At 37.1% G+C, this 21,250-nt stretch overlaps 1 protein-coding gene across 1 annotated transcript; it reads left to right on the forward strand.

The window, feature by feature from the left end:
- The first annotated feature begins 18,622 nt into the window (after nucleotides 1–18,622).
- Nucleotides 18,623–20,813, forward strand: LOC103707889 (putative cytokinin riboside 5'-monophosphate phosphoribohydrolase LOG4). The gene is made up of 6 exons (XM_008792590.5): nucleotides 18,623–19,140; nucleotides 19,587–19,684; nucleotides 19,783–19,813; nucleotides 19,917–20,016; nucleotides 20,102–20,172; nucleotides 20,270–20,813. The coding sequence occupies exons 1-6, from the start codon at nucleotides 19,006–19,008 to the stop codon at nucleotides 20,474–20,476; spliced, it is 642 nt and encodes a 213-aa protein (XP_008790812.1). The 5' UTR covers nucleotides 18,623–19,005; the 3' UTR covers nucleotides 20,477–20,813.
- Nucleotides 20,814–21,250: the final 437 nt, after the last annotated feature.

Below are 21,250 nucleotides of genomic sequence, written 5' to 3' on the forward strand. Positions count from 1 at the left end.
AAAAAAGTTTACAAAGTCATTGGGACTTATATAGGTCCATAAGGCATATTACACTAGGGATTTATACATACTGGGAGCTTCTTAGGTCTAGATCCTTGAGATTGGTCTTTGATCTTGCATATTCTATTATTAAGGCCATATTGGCCATAGGCCTTGCATTGCATCTGTAGTCTAGTTAGTCCTAGACAGCTTCCTTTTGTTCTCGAGTTCTTCATCCTTATCCTTCCTTATGTTCTTCTTAGGCCTTCCAGACATTTTCTTGATGGGAGGGGGCAATATTGGTTCATTATTCTCCTAGAACCAAGGTAGAGCTACTAGGCATACTGATAAGTCATCAAGTAGGCCTTCTTCTTATAGCAATCATCAATATACATATCTGGATCTTGCTTCATCCAATTAATTGATGCATGAGATTGCATGGATGCGAGATATGCCAGTTAAGTCCAACTGTCTACATGAACAAGACTAGCTTCTGACTAAGGTCTATAATATACGTATCATCTAAAACTTTAACTTCAATCCTAAACTCTCCATTAGGCCTTGGAGTGCTGACCCTGGACCCCACATTAGCAATTTCCAATTTCTTTCTTATTCTTGGACATATGTTGTCATCTGAGTTTATCATCATTTGTTTCCGCTCATACATCCTCTCCATCAATGTAGCTCTTATGTCTTCTAGCATATCTAAGATATGTTTATGCTTTGCTTGAATAATGTAACCACTAAAAGTCTCTTATACGTTATTGTCAATAATGTCACAACTTCGGAAAGGTACTGATAAATGCTTTATAGAAAGTGGTGTGGACCCTAGTTTATAAAGTCATCAATAGCCTTACCTGACAAGTCCTGCAACTCTCTAATGACATCATTAAAATCTATATGATTTGTAACCCTTATGGAAACCCAGAACCACTTTTTCAGTACATGGACAAGATTAGGATTTTTCCGATTGGCATATATGTACCTGGCATAATTCTTGTGCTCTACATGTGGAATTAAGTTTGTGATTGCATTAAGAAGGCCTTGTGACAAACAAGCATTACATATTAAGATATTAACATAATACAAAGAAAATAAACAAAGGAGATGGAAAATAAGTTGTTAAGATATTAATAGAAGTACCTTCTGTTGGTCACTAATTATTGTGTATCCATATCCATCATGAATTTCAAGATCATCAAGCAGTAGTTGTAGAAACCAAGTCCAAGTATTCTCACTCTCTCCCTCCACAATTACCTAGGCTATAGATAACATTTGGTTGTTCTCATCTCTTCCTACAACATGAAGTAGTTGGCCCCTAGGAGCATCTTAAAGCAACAACTAGCCAGGCCAATGATTGGTCCGCACCCTGCTAGCCAACCTCTCTTCGAAGCATCAAAACCCATATAAAATATATAAAAATATGGCTTTGCTCTAAGAAAAGGCCTATCAACTTCAGCCTTAAATCTCATTATTATTTGTCCTTCTTAGATTTACAATATAGGACCACAACTTGCTATAATGATCCTCTAGAGTACCAATAATCATTGTTAATGCCCTCCACTTGGCTCTACAGCATTGGATCCTAGTTATAGTCAAAACATAATTTTCTTTTACATCTTCTTCCAATTTTTTCACACTCCAATTAGGGTTAACCCTAAACTTATTGATGTATTCCTTGGTAAGCCATTTAGAAATAGCTTGTCTATTCCTCAAACTTCTGCAATAGTTATGTTCATTTTCAAGGGTTTTTTCAACAAATATTTTCTCCATCCATATCTAACTTGCATATATCTTCCAAGGACACTTGTCTACACATTTGACCTCCACCTCTTTCTCACAACTTCTTTCCCATCTAATATTGTGTCCATTCACTATCGCATATCCTTTAACAACATCTTTAAATTGTTTAGGGCCCTCAAACTTCATCCTTAGTTCAAACATCACATTCCTGTTGTCACGCTTTGGGTTGTAATAAGTGTACCTTACCCTCCTCCCCCTTCTAGACTCAAATTGCTCATCCTCACTACTTTCTAGAGTTAGGACTTTAGCATTTGAAGTTTCATATTCAATATGGTAATTATCCAACTCTCTTCTCACCTCTTCATTAATCTATACAGAATGGGTAGGTTCATTAGATTTAGCTCGAACAACATTTGGTCCAACAAAATCTGGTCTAACAGCACTTAGTCCAATAGCGCCCGGTCCAATAACACCAGTTCCACTTCTAAGTGTGCCACCAACTTCACTACCAAGTTCATGAACTCCACTAGTGTCCTTTTACCTCACAGCTTTCTGCTTATTTCTAGCTTCCAGATATTCTTCATCATTTGTCATGAGCTCATCATTACTCAAAGTCTCCTCAATTTCACTTGGCTTCATTGGTATGTATGTAGTCAGGATCATCATCTATATTAGAAGGCCTATCACTAACTACAAGTGTTACAACCTGAATATTTGCAATATTTTCACCAAAAGTTTCAATAGTCATAGCCTCAGCTTCAGATTCATTACTTTTAACTATATTTCTATCCTTCAAGTTCTGAATAGCCACACCTTCTGCATAACTTACTATGGTCTTATGTTAAAGTGGAGTAGGTACCATTTCCATCACTTCACTATCACTCCTAATTTCTCTAACACCCTCACTTGCATTCATGTCTAGAACCCTGTACCACATTCTTGATGCCTCTTGATACCCTAACTCCTTGACCATATCTACCAACTCAAAGTATAAAATGAAATCTAGATCACAATTGTCCCCTATATGAATCCTGCCTCCTAGGTATGTCAATTCTAGATGCCTTTGCAAAGCACTATTACGATGCATCTGTATATTGAACCTATCGCCCATTCTATATGATAAAACCACAATTAACACTATTAATAAACTATACAATATAAAATTCATTAACTCAATCAATATGTAACCTTGCATTACATTAATTATTTGATTCTAACTACTCAACTATTTCAACTACCATGACAAACACATGTTGTGTAATGCATGTAACAGCGTGCAATTTTTTAACTCCAGCTTAATAAAAATACTTAGTTTATTAAACAACCTAATAATCCCTATTTGATTGTTTCTTTAGTATGGTACAAAACTATAATTATTTAAACAAACAAATAGCCAATGAAATATAATGGGAAACTCATGTTTTCTACTTGGCACAAAAAGCCCTCGGGCTTTTCTTCAAATAGTTCGATGAGGGACCACTAAGAGAGAAGTTCAATGAGGGACCACTAAGAGAGAAGGAAACCATTGCTCTGTTGCTGATGTGGTTGTCTCCGCCACCATATCAAAGCTTCCAAAGCTCTCTAACTTGCAATTTTCTGATTGCAAACCCTAATTTTACCCTCACCCGCTGTCCTTTCTCTCTTTCCATCTCTTTACCTCGATCTCTCTCCCACCCCCTTCTATCTTAAGAGACCAATATTGTGATTCCATGTCTTTTCTAAAATATTTCCATGTCATTTTCATATTTGCACATTAATGGCAAAGTTGGATGTTGGTTGATGGCAAGCCAATATTGCAACAATTTATAAAGTACATATACCCAATTGAAAAAATGAACGATGTGCTAAAGCTGAAAAGGGCACAAAAGTACATGATTTTTCAGTAATTAACCCGCTACTAGTTTTCTAATAAAGCTCAATCCTAACCATCCAACTATAGCAGGAAAGAAAGAGAAGTTAAAATTATCAGTTTATTGGCCGATTGAAAATCTTGAGCATTTCATATCTTCATTAAAGCATTCTTACTTACTACTGAAGCTACAACAAAAATCGAGATCTCTCTCCCATCAAATTCTTCTCTTGAGATTAAGCCTCCTCCATCACTCATCTCCCTTCATCTGCCAATCAAACTCGACATCTATCCTTCTCTCTTTGTTGTTTATCTACCTTATTCTTGGGAAAGAAATTATGTGCCCTCTTCACTATTTTTCTAAACCCTACAAACAACCTCCACAAAGTTTCCAATTTTCCATCCCATCTTCACTACACTATTTTTCTCATTTCCTATAGTCCAAGGTATAAACCAAAGGCATGGAAGCCTAAGAAGGTGGGAGAAGAAAAAATAGAGAGAGGGAGAGAAGGAGAGCCTCAGTCATGTTTGGCATCACTATCGCTTAAAAAATAAAAATTCTCCTTTCATTTTTTTTCAAATGTCTGAAATCTAGAATATGTTTGATAGTCATTGATTTTTTCAAATTTCAAGGTAGCAATAGAAATTCTATTATTAATTTTTTTGTGTTCCATAAGCATCTCATAATAGCAACATTGATGATACCGGCACTCACCGAGCCCCTAGCAAGAGCTCCTCCTAAGAGCTAGTTGGAGGCAAGGATGAGGTAGCGGAGAGATGGCAAAGAAGCTGGGATCTCACAAGAGAGGGAGATGCGCTTGAGATTGAGGAGAAGGGGATGGGAGGAGAATGGGAAACAAGGAATTTGGCTGGAGAGGTGGTTGTGGCAGAGGATGAGGTTGGAGAGAGCTAGGATTGCAACGATTGTCGGAGATTCAGACGAAGCAGAGGTTGAAGTTAAGGTTAAGGGTGCAGAGATGACGTAGTGAGGCAAGGGAGGTGGAATGGCACATGAGAGAAAGCTATGGATGATGGTGAGGAAGTGGAAGGAGTGGCAAAAGGAGATGGAGGGAGGGATGAGCCGACAACATGGCTAGGGATGAGGGAGATCTCGATAAGGGCAAAAAAGTGACCGGGGAGAGCACGACAAGGATTGAGAGGTGACCAGCAAGGATTGAGGAGTTAGTGTAGTGTCGCCGAGAGCAAGGGCGATGGCATAGGGGTTACCATAGGTGAGGGAGGGGGAAGGCACCGAGGTCACTAAGGGCCAAGGACAAGGTCGGGTGGAAGAATAGGGGTTGAGAGGAGAGCTATGAAAACCCACTATTTTAAAAAAAAAAATTGAAGGTAAAAATCTTTCACTTCCATTTTTTCAAGAAATAATGAAAGTTTTTTTTAAAAAATAAAAATAAAGTAACCAATGCACTTTTTTTGTATCAGATTCTGCATTTTTGTTTAGAAAAAGAAAAAAATGATACCAAACAGAGTCTCTCAACCTCATTGCTATCTACCCATCAAAAATTTCAAAATAGAACTTTTGTTTCTGATCACCAGTGAGTTATATAGAGGGGTCTTTGGAACATTTTGCTTTATTTTATCCATGCACTCTCATTGCAATTTATATATTCAAAAGATGTTCTTTTTGTTCTAGAAACATGCATACATATAATTCTTTTGAAAATTTTGATATGTCTGTTGGCCAAGTGGTTAATAAAAAATAAGAAAGTAATGTAACCTTCTCTAAATCTGGTTGCGTTGTGCAGGACCTACGAACCGGGGCAACCGGGAAGCTGATTGGGAGAGGCTGTAAAGCTGGCCGCCTGTTCCACTTGGAGTTTTGTCATCATCCACCTACTACTTCTCTCGCAGCTGCAGATATAGGGCCACCTTTTTCAGCATCTCAGTTGTGGCATCAGCGTGCGTCTGGTACAGATTTCTGTCTCTCGTCTTCGTCATCTTGCAAAGTTATCGTTTCCTTGTGTATTCCTATACGAAGTTTTTGTATATGCGTCTCCGGGTACTCCTTTATCATTTCATCCAACAAATAGCATTCTTCTTCAACTCTCTATTCATCTACTATTGTGATTCTAAAAGTTCTATAAACAATTAAGGAACTTGGAGCTAGATCAAACCTATCTCCAAAATGTCCATGTACCCTACCTCCTTGTCAATCTTATCAATCCTTCGTGTTGATATCTGACGTGTCATTGTTTTAAAATTGTATGATTGTTAAGCCTATCCTAGTTGCCAACAAGAATTCTAATCAAGTCCCGACTAATTTGGTAGTTATGTTAAGAAAAAATACATATGCTAGAAGAGAGGAAGAAATGTTCTCTCAGATAAGTTGGGGGGTTGCATCGCATTATAGGTTGAGCTTCCAAAGTCCATTTTGTTATTCCTAATATGGTGGGGTGGGGAGAGAAGAGCAGTAATCTTGGGTTCGAGTTTCTATTTATTTTCAATAGAATTATAACTTGTTATGTTCATAGCCGTATCTTAACTACCTCCCAGCTCAGTCCGATGGCGCCATTAGTCTCTCAACTTCTATTTGTGAATGATTACATCCTAGTTGCCCCTGCATTTATGAACATTGTTTTGAGATACTGCCTTATGTTGGGTCAATAGGTGAATCTGCAAAAACATATAATGAAATTCAGCCTAAGGATCAAACTTGTGGAGAAGTAGAAAATCAAGGACTATCAAGGCATTGCCGTGTGTATTAGCAATTGGCATTAATCGGGCGTGCCAGTAACAGAGAAGAAGTCGAATAGAGAAGATTGTTTAGTCTTATTCTAAGTGCAAGGATGGCTAGTGGGTTGGTAGTGGAGATCTCTGTCAATGATGGGTAGGGTGATCCTAATCAAGTCGGTGGTTTATGCTATGCAAGTCTATATGATGACTAGTATTGTTGTCCTAAAAGCAGTCATCTGTAGTTTAGAACAAATAGCAAGGAGTTTTTTTGTGGATTATCACCCATGTTAGGCAAGCATTCCTAAAAGATTTAGCCACCAAAATTTTGTCTCTTGTCTTCCAATCCAGAATAAGCTTGCTTGGAATAGTTTTGCACCATCCAAGATCAATAACCATGATGAGTAGGTGTAATTTGCCAAGACATCTTTAGAGTGAGGTCCTAAAGACTACCTTATATATCTTGAATAGAATTCCTAGTAAGGCAATTCCTAAGACACCTTTTGAGTTGTGGGTTAGCAGTTTCATGATTGAGGTTTCCTTGCAAAGGTCAAGATTCATAATCCATCATAGAATAAGTTTGGACCTAGAACCACTCTGTAAGGGCCCATTTTAAAATGGGCTTGGGTCGGTCTAGTCCGGTCTGGGAGTGGCTTGGGCTAGCCATTTTGGCCACTCAACGTGCACCCAGCATGTGAGTCGAGGTTGGAAGACTCTCGATGGAAGTTTTCTTCCTTCCCAAGTCTGACGAGGAAGGGGTCTTTAAGTGCGTCTAGAACTCCAGCAAAGCTCCGATTTTCACCTATAAAAAGAGATCTCCACCTCCCCTCTAGAATCCTCCCTTGAAGCCTTAATTAGAGTATGAAAAACTTGAGCTTTCCGTGGAGGGTTTCATTGTCGATTGGCTATGAGATCTTGCCGTCAACAAGGTAAGATTTTCCAACTTCTCTCTCCTCCTTTCTTTGGCTTTGGGCCATTGATTTTCTTTGATTAGAGTTGGCAAGTCACTGGAATTCACTCAGAACATAGTTCTTTATTTTGATTTTTGTTCACCGTCGCCGACCACTGCCACCTGTGGCCTATTGCTCAAGGCTGTTGCCATCGCTGCCACCTGGGTTTGCTATGGGGCGCTGTCCCTCGACTCTTCCTTGGTGGGATTGAGAAGGAGTGGGAGAGAGACATTTCCCCTATTTTGGGGAAGGAGAAGAAGAGTGTTCTCTCTCTTCTTTCTCTCTTTGTCCTCTTTCTTCTGAACTCTCTTCTTCTTTCTCTCTTTGTCCTCTTTCTTCTCTTTCTCTCTCATCTATCTACTTTTCTATTTCTTCTTTCTCTCTCTAGATATTTTATAGACCACTAGACAGTCCAAATATCTAGGTATACCGAAGTTGACTAGGTGGACCTTAAGAGGGGTCTCGGGCTGGTATTGTGCGAACAGAGGTCTTGGGTCGGTATTGTACGACCAGGGGGTCCAAGCAGACAATGTTAAAATTTAATCTCGTTCCATAATTTTGTACCATTGATCGTGGTTGTTATGATCAGTTTGATGATTAGGCCTGATCTTATAGTGGGACAATCGACTAGGCAGAAAGGTATTGAGCATACCACTTTTCCCTCTAATTCGTAGTTCGAGGAGAGGATCGATATACCTAGTATTTGAGTCTGTCATTAGTAGAAGTAAGAAGTCTTGTACACAATCATCTTTATTGATAATATATATTTTGTAGCATGTGCTGATGATTTTGGGGTTTGCATCATTTTCTATATGATCGTCTAATAATTTCTAACATATATATTTCATTACTATATAGACATATGAAAATCGGTGATTATGGCTGCTTGGATTATGGTTTTGGTTATTGAGAAGTAAAGCTAATTATTTTGAAATTTGAGGATGACATAAAATATAAAATTATATTTTTCTTAGTATGGATGAAATTGAATAATTTGATTGATGAATAAAAGGATTTGGACTAGACATGTTATGGATTGCTTGTCACGGGGTGAATCATGACATATTCTGGTTTTGCTACTGTGGGCCGAAGTGCAGTTAACTTAGATTGCCACAAGTTGAATCACAGTTATCTTGGTTTGCCACCACTAGCTGAAGTATAGATATTTTGGTTTACCACCACGGGCAATCATAAGCATGCCCATGAATAGTCCAATTGAGAAACATAATGGTTAATCAAAAATCTCAAAGGTTAAAAATATAAAACCACTGTATGATAATATCTTATACATTTTTTGAAATGGGTTATATGTTTGATGACATATATTTATGAATGCATATTTACATGAATTTTATTGAGCCGTGCTGGATAATCGATGTGAGATTTTATAATTTTTATCTGTATTTTGACATGGTTTTTAGTTAATCTTTATTTAAAGTTTATTATATATATATATATATTGGTGTGAGTATGTAGAATTCTTACTGAGATGTAAAGCTCACGCCACTTCTTTTCTTCTTTTAGAGTCACAGGATACGTAGTTTCGGATGCATTGGGCATGGAGCTCGAGCACCAGATTTATAAGTTGTTAGTTAGTATATTTTTTGATACTGATGAACATTTGAAGATCATGTAACTAAACTAGTTATTTGAATATGAAGAATTTATTTATTTGAATTATTTAGCTATTCATTATTGAGTTATTAGATATTTGTTCACCTTAGGCCTTGTATGGTCTTTAGGGCATTGCTTTAGGGCTTATGTGGCCGTGTCACATGACCGACCTGGATGATGGGTTTAGGGCGTGACACACTTCTTGTTATTTCATTGGCTATCTAGATAATTCTAAATAGATATAGATTATACTGCTTTGACAGAGGTACAATGATTGTTGAGTCTATCCATGCGAGATTTTTTAGAGTGATATGGATGACTGCAGATGCTCTCATACTAGAGATGTGACATTAGAGAAATGATAGGTTATTGTTTCTATTCCTATTATCCAAAAAAAAGTCATATTTCATCCTATTGGTAGGACAATGGTAGAGCAGCATTAAATAGGTGAACCAATATGCACCTCCACAGCCAATTAATGAAATATCCGTAAGGAGATAACTTAGAAAAAGAAGACCTGTCATTCCTAATAACTATGTGGTTTATTTAGGTGAAAATGACATTGACTTTGGTTATTTGTTGGCCTAGTCTCATATTATCAGGCTATTAGATATCCCTAGTTAGATAAGTGGCTTGAAGCTATGCGTGATGCGATGCAGTCAAAATGAAGTATGAGATCTAGTGGAATTACCTAAAAGATTTAAGTCCATAAGGTGTAATATTTAAAACCAAGAAATACTCTAATGGTAATATTAAATGGTTCAAGACTAGAATGGTTACAAAAAGGTCATACAAAATGAGGGCATAGATTATAATGAGACCTTTCTTTCTGATCTTTTGCAAAGATTATTTTAAAGTAATTATGGTGCTGGTAAACCGTTTTGACCTAGAGCATAATTAGATTAATGTTAATCCAACTTTTTTGAATGATTTCTTCATGAGGAATTCTACATGAATCAATCAGAAAGTTTTGTCAAGAGTTGAAAGGAACATATGGTATGAAGACTTAAGAAATCCATCTATGGTCCTTAGCAAGCGTTGAGACAATGGTATCATAAGTTTGATGACATTGCGAGTTTCCTTAGATTTGTGAAAAACAAAGTGGATCGATGCATATACTTTAAGGTTAGCGGGATAAATTTATTTTTCTAGTCTTGTATGTAGATAATGTTTTGCTTGCTGGTAATGACTCTAAGTTATTGCATAGGACTAAACGTATGCTATCTAAGGTCTTTGATATGAAGGATCTTGCAGAAGCTTTATTTGTACTTGGTATAGGTTGTGGTGTATTTGGGTTATCTCAGAGAGTTTACATTGATCGTGTACTAAGTAGATTCAATATGCATAATTGCAAACCTAGAGACATATCTATGATTAAGGGAGATAAATTTAGTAGAAGCCAGTGTCTTAAAAATGATATAGAAAGATAATTCATGAAGAATATGCCTTAATCTAGTGTTGTGGGTAGTTTAATGTATGCATAAGTCTGCACTAGACCAAATATAGTGTATGCTATTAGTGTACTTGGCAGATATATGATAAATTTAGATATGGAGTATTATTTTGTTAAATATTACATACGGTATCTTTTCTATTATTTTATATTAGAAAACCCTATTTACACTTGTGCACATATGGTTGTTTGCAAATGCTGTTTAAATAAAAGTTTTAAGCATAAAGGTGTTGCTTAAGCATAAAGGTATTTCTCAAGTTATAATTGATATTATGATTCATCTTAAGATATAAAGGTGAAATTATGACAGAAGCTTAAAATTATTGTAATTGTAGCAGCTTTCATTCAAAAGCATAAAGGAGTTTCATTTGAAACCATAAAGTGAACTGATGATGAATTTTGTATGTTTTATTTTGATCACATAAAGATAAAATGTTCACACTACATGCACTACATCACTAAAATCCATATCGGTGAAATTACTAATATTTATAACCATAGAAGAATCTTCTATCAATAAATGATATGAAGACTGCTATGATTCGATGTTAGCGGTTTTGTTGGACTAGATTTTGACTTAAGATGTTGCCCATTCAGGATATTTGTATATATGTCCACATAAGGTGAACTTAGCCCAAAAGTCATTTTCGAACTACATATATGTATTGAATAAATATATTTTCTTTAAAAATTAAAGTCCTAATCAATATTGCTCAAGTGGGAGAATTTTGGAATTTCTCATAAGGTAGGCTTTCATTGATTATGGACTGATTCTATTTTGATTTATTATATATTATAGGCTAAGTTATCATCTGAATGTATATTTGAGAAGCCTATAACTAATTTGTAGTCATACAGTTATTTTGGACCCTATTGTCTTAGCCCTGTGATGTAGTGAGTATTGATGTATGTAGGCTTGATTTGGTTAATAGACTATGTAATAGATGGATACATTAGCATTATTAACTGAGTTAGATCTCCATTCCACTACTATATATATATCTATCTTTAAAGAAATTCTGGAGCATCTAGGTTTCTATGCTCCTAGGGGTACTTATTCCATTGAGGAGATAAGCATCGGAAAGGAGAAGGAGAGGAAGATCTATCCGTTTTGTGCTTTCTTCTTCTAACGAATCTCATCACAACGATCATCAATGGCTACTTAGGGCTCTTAAGGTATGCCTCACTTTTCTGGTTTATTTTATGTTTTTTTTATATTCTTGTAAGACCCAACCCTTCTAGTAAGAAACCGGGTCTAGTCCATTTTACCGGTCCAGATGTAAGAGTTAGAGTAAGAGAAGTAAAAAAAAATAGATCCTTATTCGATTTAGAGTAGGAGATGGTAAAAAAAAGATAGAGCCCTATTCGACTTGGAGTAGGAGATAGAATCTTTTCTCCATTTTGATTTCCTACGGAAGCTAGAAAACCTAGCCTCCAACAGCTATTTAAAAATCCTATACCCCCTTTTGCCTCACCGCCTAAAAATTTTGCCAATTGCCACTGCTAAATCACTATCAGGTCCTTTCTCTTTCTTCTTTTGGGATCCAATGCTCTTGGCTTACGGTGCTCATAGTAGATTTTAGTTGAGCGCTCATTGAAGTCTTAGGTCATGGGAGAGATTTTTGCAATTATTTAGACTTGTAGTTTAGTTTCGGTTGCAAGGTAAGTAATAATTTACCTTTTATAGATTTTTTATTTATATAATATTATTTTTACGATAAATAAATTGTTAAACGATTTATATATGATTTATGAATTTTATACAATGGTGTTTTGAATAGAAAATAGATATATAATTCGGAGTAATATTTTTTTTGGATTATTGTTATACTATTTACTGATTTTACATCATATATACATATTTTGAATGGATTATAATATATATGTTATTTGCAAAAAGAATTTTGACATGTGTCAAATTTAGCTCTCTGTCTGACTATGTATTAGACCCTGCCAATTGGGGATTATGCATTAGCTTATTGATCTTATTAGTTCTACTTTTGGCCCCGCTATAGGGTATAAGTGTGGTATTTTAGACCACTCCGTAGGGTATAAATGTGATTCTATTTCTGGCCTAGCTACATGGTATAAATATAATCATAGTTAAAGGATGTTGAGTTAAATGTAATTTATTTCGAATCAGATTTATGATTACGAATATAAATATTTGAAAGATATGGGTTTTAATGGATTTCTATTTTGAAACGAAATTATGCCTTTATAATGATTTGTGGTAGTTTGTGTTTTACTGTTGTATCTTATGTTATTACATGAATTATCTAGTTAGGGTATTCCTTAATTACTGATCTTGTAGGGAGAGCTCCTTATAAATATACGGGGGTTGCCGCGATCCATGGCTCGCAATCTTGGGTCGAAGGCGTGATAACTCTAATCTCCCACATCGTGTTCATGAAAAATCCCACATTTATTTCACGAAACAAAATAATGGTATAAATTGATGCATTGCAACTAACTATTATGGTTTGGTGTATCTTGAAGCCATGCTTATTGGAATTACTGAACCTCGTCTGGATCCATGCCCAATAAACATGCATGGAATTCATGCAGACACATATAGATGATTAAAAGGCTCTAGTAGTACTGCTGCATCATTTACTTCAATACAAATAGGCAGTTTAGGTGAATATATACAGCCATGGAAGCAATAGAACCAGTACTAATTAAAGCTTGTAGTTCACTGTTACTAAAGCATGTGAAGGCTGGTGCGGGCCCTAGTTAACCACCAACTTTGTAGGCGTAGGTGGCACCACAGCTAACCATGCAACCAATGCTTGGTCTCATAATTGTATGACCAGGTTTTGAGGTCTCACCGTTTCTGTTTGCGATGGACCATCTCAAAAAAGGCTATTCCCAATCTCTCTCTCTCTCTCTCTCTCTCTCTCTCTCTCTCATAATAGAGGAGACAGTCAAATGGCTTCATTCTACTGTGTGGCCTGAGACCCTCTCAGGGAATAATAAAAGCCTCGAAATTTTGAAATAAGGCATGGTAGGACCTACATCCTTCATGTGATTACCTGTGGGGCAATTGATGAAACCTTCTGGAGCTTGACTCCAAGGGCCTATCTACTCAAAGATTCGGGAATCTATGTTTGGTGATGGAACCTTTTGGCGCTCATAAATTAGAAGGATTAATTGATCTATTGTCCTTGACTTTCAAGTCCAAAGCATACTATATCCTACAACACAAACACGCCTTTAACTGCCACAATGATCTGGAACCTAACCTCCCACACTAACCTCCTTCCCCCCATGCTTTCCCATGAGCTTAATTAATGCATTCTCTTGCCCAACCATATCTTTCTCACTGTTAAAATAAGATTGCAGGATCTGTGACAACAGATGCTCGTCATGAGAGAAGGGGGGCCCCGACAAATTAGTGCTACTAGTGGTGGGTAGCCCTCAATGGCGAGATCAGCCACCTTTATTTGGTTTTGGATTGTATCTTTCATGCAAAAGAATAATTGATCTTCTTTCGTGGCATTGACCATATGCATATTTCTCAAAATATTGTGAACTCCATCATTCATCCAACTGCACACATCTCAAAGCAGCTATTGTGTGGTCCTACGGTGGATTCGCATAAAGAACGATTGTCCCTCTTTCATTTGAAAGAGGCAGCCCCAGTCCCCATTGGCTCTTGCTACATAGCTTGAGCCATCGTGCATCAAATGACACGTAAAATCCTCATTATTATAATAATAACTTTATTGGCTTAAGAATAACAAATCAAATTCAAGTGATGGCGTATCGGGTGATGCTTATCATTAACATATAATATTGGTTAATGATCTCCAAATCTTACTCCATGGCAAATCTTTGCAAAAGATTCTCTTAGATTTTTTGAACTAGTTGCTATTTAGTAGTTATAAGTAAGGTTAATAATCTAGATTTATGTAAGGTTTTCTCCAACCTTTAAATCGGGGAAAAGAAGAAAGAAAAGAAATAACAGATTAGTGGAAACCAAAGGAATTCAATAAAAATGATCACATAAGTATTAAAGTGATAAACAGAAAAGAAGAAGAAGAAGAAGAAGGTGAAGAAGAAATAGTCACAAAATCTACTTCCATCCAATAATATAAAGAGGAGGAAGTTCTTTCTCGTTGTCAATGATTTAAGTGGGACCAAGGCAGAGCCAGGAGTAGATGAACATGTTCTCTATCAGAGAGACCCACCAGGAAGGCAAGGCAACATCAAACATGAGTAGGGACTTTTGGTCTTTAAGACCTTCCTTCATGCAAGGAAGAACATTCTTTTATCAAGGTACAGAGGAAGGAGTCTCATAACATCTTTAAGACTATTGCATCTTTGCTGGATTCACATGCATGAATCAACTGCAGGATTGTTTTATGCTGTCGTAGTCATTATTCTTGGATACCACTTGGTAACAGTCCATCAGTAATAAACTAGACCAAGACAATCAGACTTTGCCAATCATCACTATGCTTGCCACCAATAATTTAGTTTGTCTTTGGAAATCGTGAACATGATCAATTTACAGGCATAAAAAAACAAAGAACAATGCAAAATAGCTCAGAATATTTGTAAAACGAATCAGTGCATCTGACTAAATACTTTTCCTGTCCACATTCCCTGTTAAGTACCACACAAATGGTGTATTACATTTCAATATTTGGAAAGGACTGCACAGATATTGGAAAGAGATTCGTACCTTCTCTGAACTAGTTTTAAACAGGTGGCAATCATGGACTCATAGGCTCTCTCGCATTTTCTATGAGAAAGGGCATGACTTGTGACTGGAACCAGTAGAAGAGGGGTAGATATGGATTGTTTTTTGTGAGTATTGAACGACATGATTAGGGATCGAATCTTCAAACTAGAGTGCTTTAACCACTATTAATCCTTTCCTCAGAAAAGTGGACCAAGGAATGGGACATCTCATAAATCTTCGGTAATCTTGATCAGAGGGACAAAAAAGGGGCCAAGAGAAATCCAACAAAAACTAGTATCCTCTAGAAGACTGGCTCCTTTCTTTTCTCGCCTGAGGCAGATGTCTCTGCTCATGGTCCGCTTTATCCAACCCTCTTTAACTGGGAAGACAAACAACAAGCACAACCAACAAACGCAAAAAGCTATAAAAGGCACTGTAAAGAAGTATTTCCGCTCAGAGGCAGGGCCCTCTATGAAGCCAGCCTTTTCAACCCTCACATCCGTCCAAAACTAGATGCTGTTATCATTGATACCGTGAGCCATTCCCCTAGTTTGTCTACAACATGCATCCATGACAAATTGTTAAGATAAAAAGAAATACATAACTCTGATTTATCAGAAATATGACCCCTGTTGATAGGGACAAGTTAAACAAGAAGCATAATTGTTAAACTAAGGGAAGAGAAAGAAGAGAGAAAGTATATCTTTTATTCATTGTATCTTGTATTTACTATACCGATATGCACATTAATATAAATAGCCTAACAATGTGGCATGTTAGAAGAATGTACCGAGACTGATAAGCAAATATTAATCATATTTGGATTAATACAGTAACTAGAGAGTAGATATGCATAACAACTCCCTTCAAACTCAAGATGGTAAAATAGAATCCAGCTTGAGTTTGGAAATCACATCACGAAAGTATTCAGAAGCTGACATAGTAGATTTGGAGCTGGCGTGGCAGCGACTGAAGTGATAGATCAAAGGCTAGTATGGTAGATTAGGAGCTAACATATAACTTAAAAGTTGATGTGGCAAATCAGAAGCTGATAGGGCAATATATAAGCCAACGTAGTAGATTGATGTATCAAGCTGATGTGGTAGCTCAAAGAGATAATGTTGCAAACTAATATGTTTGGCAATGCTGACATCTTTAACTAAAGCGACAGAATGATATGTTCATGGCTGACATGGCAGACTAACGTGCTTGCCCATGTTGCTGACTAATATGTTGACCCACATGATCGACTAAGGTGGCAAATTGACGTATCTGCTAACATGGTTAACTAATTTATCTAATGACATAGTTGACTGATATGGCACTAATTAGACTAGAATCTATTTATGTGAATTGGATCTAGGCCCGAGTCTATAGTTCTGATTGAATTCAGATTTAAATCCAAATCTACAATGACTTTAGCTAAATGAATCTGATCAGGACCGAAATGAGCCGGATCTAATGGATCTGAACCCAGATCTGCAAAAGGGTTGATGCCCTAATTGCTACCGCTCGTTGAGAGGGGCGTCGAAGGAATTGAAGTTGTCAGGGCCGACGACGCCATTGTTGTGCTTGTGGAGAGCGATAGAGACATGGGAACCAACAAAACTGACAACGAGGATGATAAGGATGAAGATCTCCTATGACCGCCGAACCTCACCGGATGTCCGAATCTGTTTCTCCCAATGCAAGCCACCCCACAACACCTAGGAATACTTGGACAAAGTGTCAACAAAGCTTTGGAAGCTTAGGTACAATGCCATAAGGGCAATCAAGAAGAGCACTTAGAGGAACATGGTGCTTGTCGACATGAAGCATAGGTGGAACTGCCGATTAATCCTATGGGCTTGCTTAGTCTTCACCTTCCTTGGTATCGATAGAAACAACTCAGCCTCGAGAATCCTCATCTTCTTCTCCATCGCCATCTTCGTTTTCTTCGTTTCTATTCCTCCTATTCTCCTATTTTTCTTCCATTCTCTCTCTCCCAACAAGGGAAGGATTGGGCGGGTTTGCGGGCTAGTTGGTCATGGGCTTTCCACTTGACCTCGAATGCTTCGCAACAACAACTTCTGGCTACTAGGAATTGGTGGACTCGACAAATGTTACTGGAAAATGCAAAGATTGGCATGATTGTGAGGGACCAAAAAACCCCGAGAACATTAGGAGATCGGTAGCTCTGATACCATGTTAAAATAAAAAAAAAGAAAGAAGAGAGAACATATATATTTTATTCATTATATTTTGTATCTATTGCACCGATGTGCACATCAATATATAGGCTATGTGGCTGGTAACAAAAGTGTACCAAAACTATAAAAAAATATTAATCATATTTGGACTAATATAGTATCAAGACGGTAACAAGATAGCAAATAATACCAAGATAAAAAGAAATCCATAATTCTGATTCTTCTTCCATATAGCCCCTGTTGATAGGGACAAGTTAAACCAGAAGACTTACAAGCATGATAATATTACTATATTTCTGATGAGCTAAAACATATATTAAATGGATTGGGTGGTTTACCAACGCATTGCACCGACATGCGATTTTAATTTAGGTGAATGGTCTCCTTGTAACAGTGGCAGTAGCTGGCCTTTTCTGGTGGGATCAGCGGCTGTGGATCAATGAGCCCTAGCAGAGACCATTCCAGATGTGATAGTTTTCCAGCATTATCCTCACTGCCTTGATACAATTCCAAACTTTTAGACATACACTAAGTGGATTTTTTTTTTATCATCACTATAGAGGAATTTTATCACGGAAATTTATATACATATTAGGACAGGCTAAGTTTCAAACTGAAACCATGCACCTAGTTGGTCAGATGGCACATAATTTTCTACTCAATCCTTCTTTTGCGAACAAAGTAAACAAGGCTTAGGGCCCTATTGGATATTTGAGATGTTAACAGAAATGAGTATCTCAATATTTGACCTATCCTAGAACCCAACATGATGATTTTAATCAAATTTAATGAGATAGTTTCGGTAATAGATTTAAAACTTAAAATTTGTTCTATTTCTGTTTCGGTTATGGTTTTGATATTCTCAATTCGAAACCAAACCCAGCATCGAATCTGATATCAAACTCGAAACTATATATATTTAATATTTAATATTTTTTATATTTAATATAAATTTAAATTACTAACACATAAGAATGGCTATCAAATAATCATAGCTTCTATCACATTTAAAATATATAAAAATTTTGAAAGGAATAAAAAAATTAAATTGTTTTCAGTTTTTTCAGTTTCGGTTCTAATTTTGCAGTTTTTTTTCTTGATGGTTAAAATTTTTTATTTTAAACATTATTTGATTTTGTTTTAATTTTTTTACTAATCATATCGAGCTGGTCCGGTCCATATTTCCGTCCAAATTTCTATTGGATATTCATTGTCTCACATGCCTCAAAAGCATTCATCCTTAAAAGGGCAGATAAAAACAAGAAGAGACAGCAGGCCGGAAAGAGCAGGCAAGAGAACAGTGTTGAATAAGCGATAAGATGTGGATGAGATTATCCAGAAAGTCAGTGGTAATTGGCAGTAAATTTGACTGAGGAAAAAGATATCCAAGCATATTGTAGCAGGACATTCCAACACCCAAGCACTGATTGGACGGGCACAAAAGCAAAGATATTTGTATGGTTATTCACTTAGATTCAGAAAAGAGAACCTAGTTGTCCATGTATCCGTGGGTGCCGGTGTGGAGAGAGAGAGAGACGGGCAAAGAATGAGGTTAGAGAGGAGGGGATAAAGGAGGGAGGATGGAGGTGGATTCTTGTTGGGCTCATCTCCAACACCTAGTACCTGTAGCTTGAGCAGACAAAAGGAAGTGTTGGGGATAAAGGAGGGAGGGAGATTTAATAGGAAAGGGTGTCAGATACTTCTGTTTTGCTGGAATGGTTTGAATCCATTGTTCTTGGCTTTCATTGCCTTTGCCTCCTCACCACCCTCCCCCACTTCCTCCTTGTGCCTGTGTTTGAAGGCATTGCTTCTTCCCTGTGACATTAGTCATCTTCTTAATTCCTGAGAGGATGGAAGCAAGCAAACAGGAGGCAATCGTAAGTGAGAACAAGAGGAAGTTTAGGAGGATATGTGTCTTCTGTGGAAGTAGATCAGGAAACAGGACTTCATTCAGCGATGCCACTCTTGACCTTGGGAAGCAACTGGTGAGAAACTTGGGAGACAAATCTGAAAGCAAGCCACCAACTGACTTAATTGAGTTATATGAAGAAGAAGACACCTTCTTTGTTTTCTCTTACTCTTATGTTGGGTTCTCTTCTTCTTGTGAAGTTTGTTCCAGTTTTTTTTGGGTTGAAGATCAAAATAATGTGATGTGGTCGTGAAGAAAAAGCACTGCATAAACCTTATTTTACCTTTGGGATTCTTCATTTAGTTTGATTTATTTGCTTCTGGTAACCTCTGGGGAATGAGAATATTGGTGCATCCATGTGAAGAATGATGCTTCTTTGTTTGTTCTTTCAGTTCTAGTCTTTATTTTATTAAAATAAATGTTATTTTTATGGTCTTCTAGCACTTGGTAAGCTTGACTCTTCTAGTTATTCTTGTGTTCTTCGCTCTAATAAATTGGTTTCTTTCATCGCTTCTCTTTCAGGTTCAGAGAAAAATAGACCTAGTTTATGGTGGTGGAAGTGCAGGCCTGATGGGCCTAATATCTCAGACTGTTTACAATGGTGGATGCCATGTTCTTGGGTATCTACTTCTGTTCTTTGTTACATGTAATACTTTTCTGTTAGATTTTCATGGTTCACAGAAGATAAGTTTCTTTCTAATCCATTCTCTCATCACAGAATCATTCCTAAAGCTCTCCTTCCACATGAGGTGAAGTTTCAAATCCTCCTCTCTCGGCTTTTATCTTTTCTTAGAGTTCAGCAGAAGCTATTTCTTTCCTGATAATCATAGAAAGCTCCAAACCCCTGGGCAGATATCAGGAGAGACCATTGGAGTGGTAAAGATAGTTGCAGACATGCATGAGAGGAAGTCAGAAATGGCTAAACATGCTGATGCTTTTATTGCTCTTCCAGGTGAAACCAAAGTTAACCGTCTACTCCAATGTCAATTAGGCTATAATACACTCCCAATCTATGTCTAAATACCAACCTTTGTTAGGTGGTTATGGAACCATGGAGGAACTTCTAGAGATAATAGCATGGTCTCAGCTTGGAATACATGACAAACCAGTCAGTTGTTGTCTTTCTTGACTTCTAGAGATATTTTTAGTTGAGACTTGTTAGGTCATGCTTCATTTAAGACTTTAGCTTTAAATTTTTTGGGCAGGTGGGGTTGCTGAATGTGGATGGGTACTACGACAATTTGCTTGCACTGTTTGACCAAGGAGTTGAGGAAGGCTTCATAGAGGAGTCAGCAAGACACATTGTGGTTTCAGCAGGAAGCGCAGAGGAACTGATCAGGAAAATGGAGGTAAATAATGGAGTGAAGATCATGAAGGGGAACACAAGCCTAAAGAGAAAAAGGAGCTGTTAGAGCTAAATTCATTTGTTTGATGGCTTCATTCTCTTTCTTTATTTGTTTATTGTTTGGTTTCCATTTGGTTGGTTGCTGAATTATTGAGTTGGGTGGCAGAAACAAAGGTTTCAGGGAAAAGCAGGGAATGATATGCTGTCTTTCACTGCTACTTGCAGGAGTATGCACCACTTCATGACATGTCTTCACCCAGACAAATCTGGGCTGTGGACCAATTATTAGAGTCTGCTACAAGTGGGCATACTCTCATGTCTTAAAAATAAGCCCAACTCCCTTTTGTGTGTATATGTGTCAACATATTGCCTTCTATTTTCTATATGATTGCTATCTCTCTCTCTCTCTCTGTGTGTGTGTGTGTGTGTGAAGGACTCCAATCCCCCTGTGATGTAGTCTCTTGTTTTGTTAGATTTTGATGTGTGAATGGGAATGTTTGGTTTTGTTTGCTATATCACTAAAGCTGTGTAGATGGGGCCACCAGAAGTTTGATTTTTCTTTAATTTTTTTTTGGTTGTAAGAAAGATATAAATGTGCTTAAATTGTTGTCTATTGGTCTTCAGCCCCCGGGGCATTTGATTCAATCGCAATGGGAGCCATCCCAAAAACTTGCTAATACAATGTCATTTTTTAACTTCTACTGATGTAGAATGGAACCAGCTTCTTAAGTAAAATATTTGCCAAATTTTAAGGAAAGTGAGCTGCCAAGGCATTGCCTCAACCATAAAAATGAGATGATTTTTTCACACGGTTGCATATGTACTGCATTACTGCATTCCT

Source organism: Phoenix dactylifera, chromosome 7 (assembly GCF_051530095.1).
Source record: "Phoenix dactylifera cultivar Ajwa chromosome 7, Ajwa_hap1_PhDact_Kaust_v1.1, whole genome shotgun sequence".
Classification (NCBI taxonomy): Eukaryota; Viridiplantae; Streptophyta; class Magnoliopsida; order Arecales; family Arecaceae; genus Phoenix; species Phoenix dactylifera.

Excerpts from the sequence above, each read along its gene's own strand:
- LOC103707889 (XM_008792590.5), top strand. The coding sequence starts at position 19,006 with ATGGAAGCAAGCAAACAGGAGGCAATCGTAAGTGAGAACAAGAGGAAG. Across the intron at positions 19,685-19,782 it reads GGTGGATGCCATGTTCTTGG|AATCATTCCTAAAGCTCTCC; the intron begins GTATCTACTTCT and ends CTCTCATCACAG. Across the intron at positions 20,017-20,101 it reads TGCTTTTATTGCTCTTCCAG|GTGGTTATGGAACCATGGAG; the intron begins GTGAAACCAAAG and ends AACCTTTGTTAG.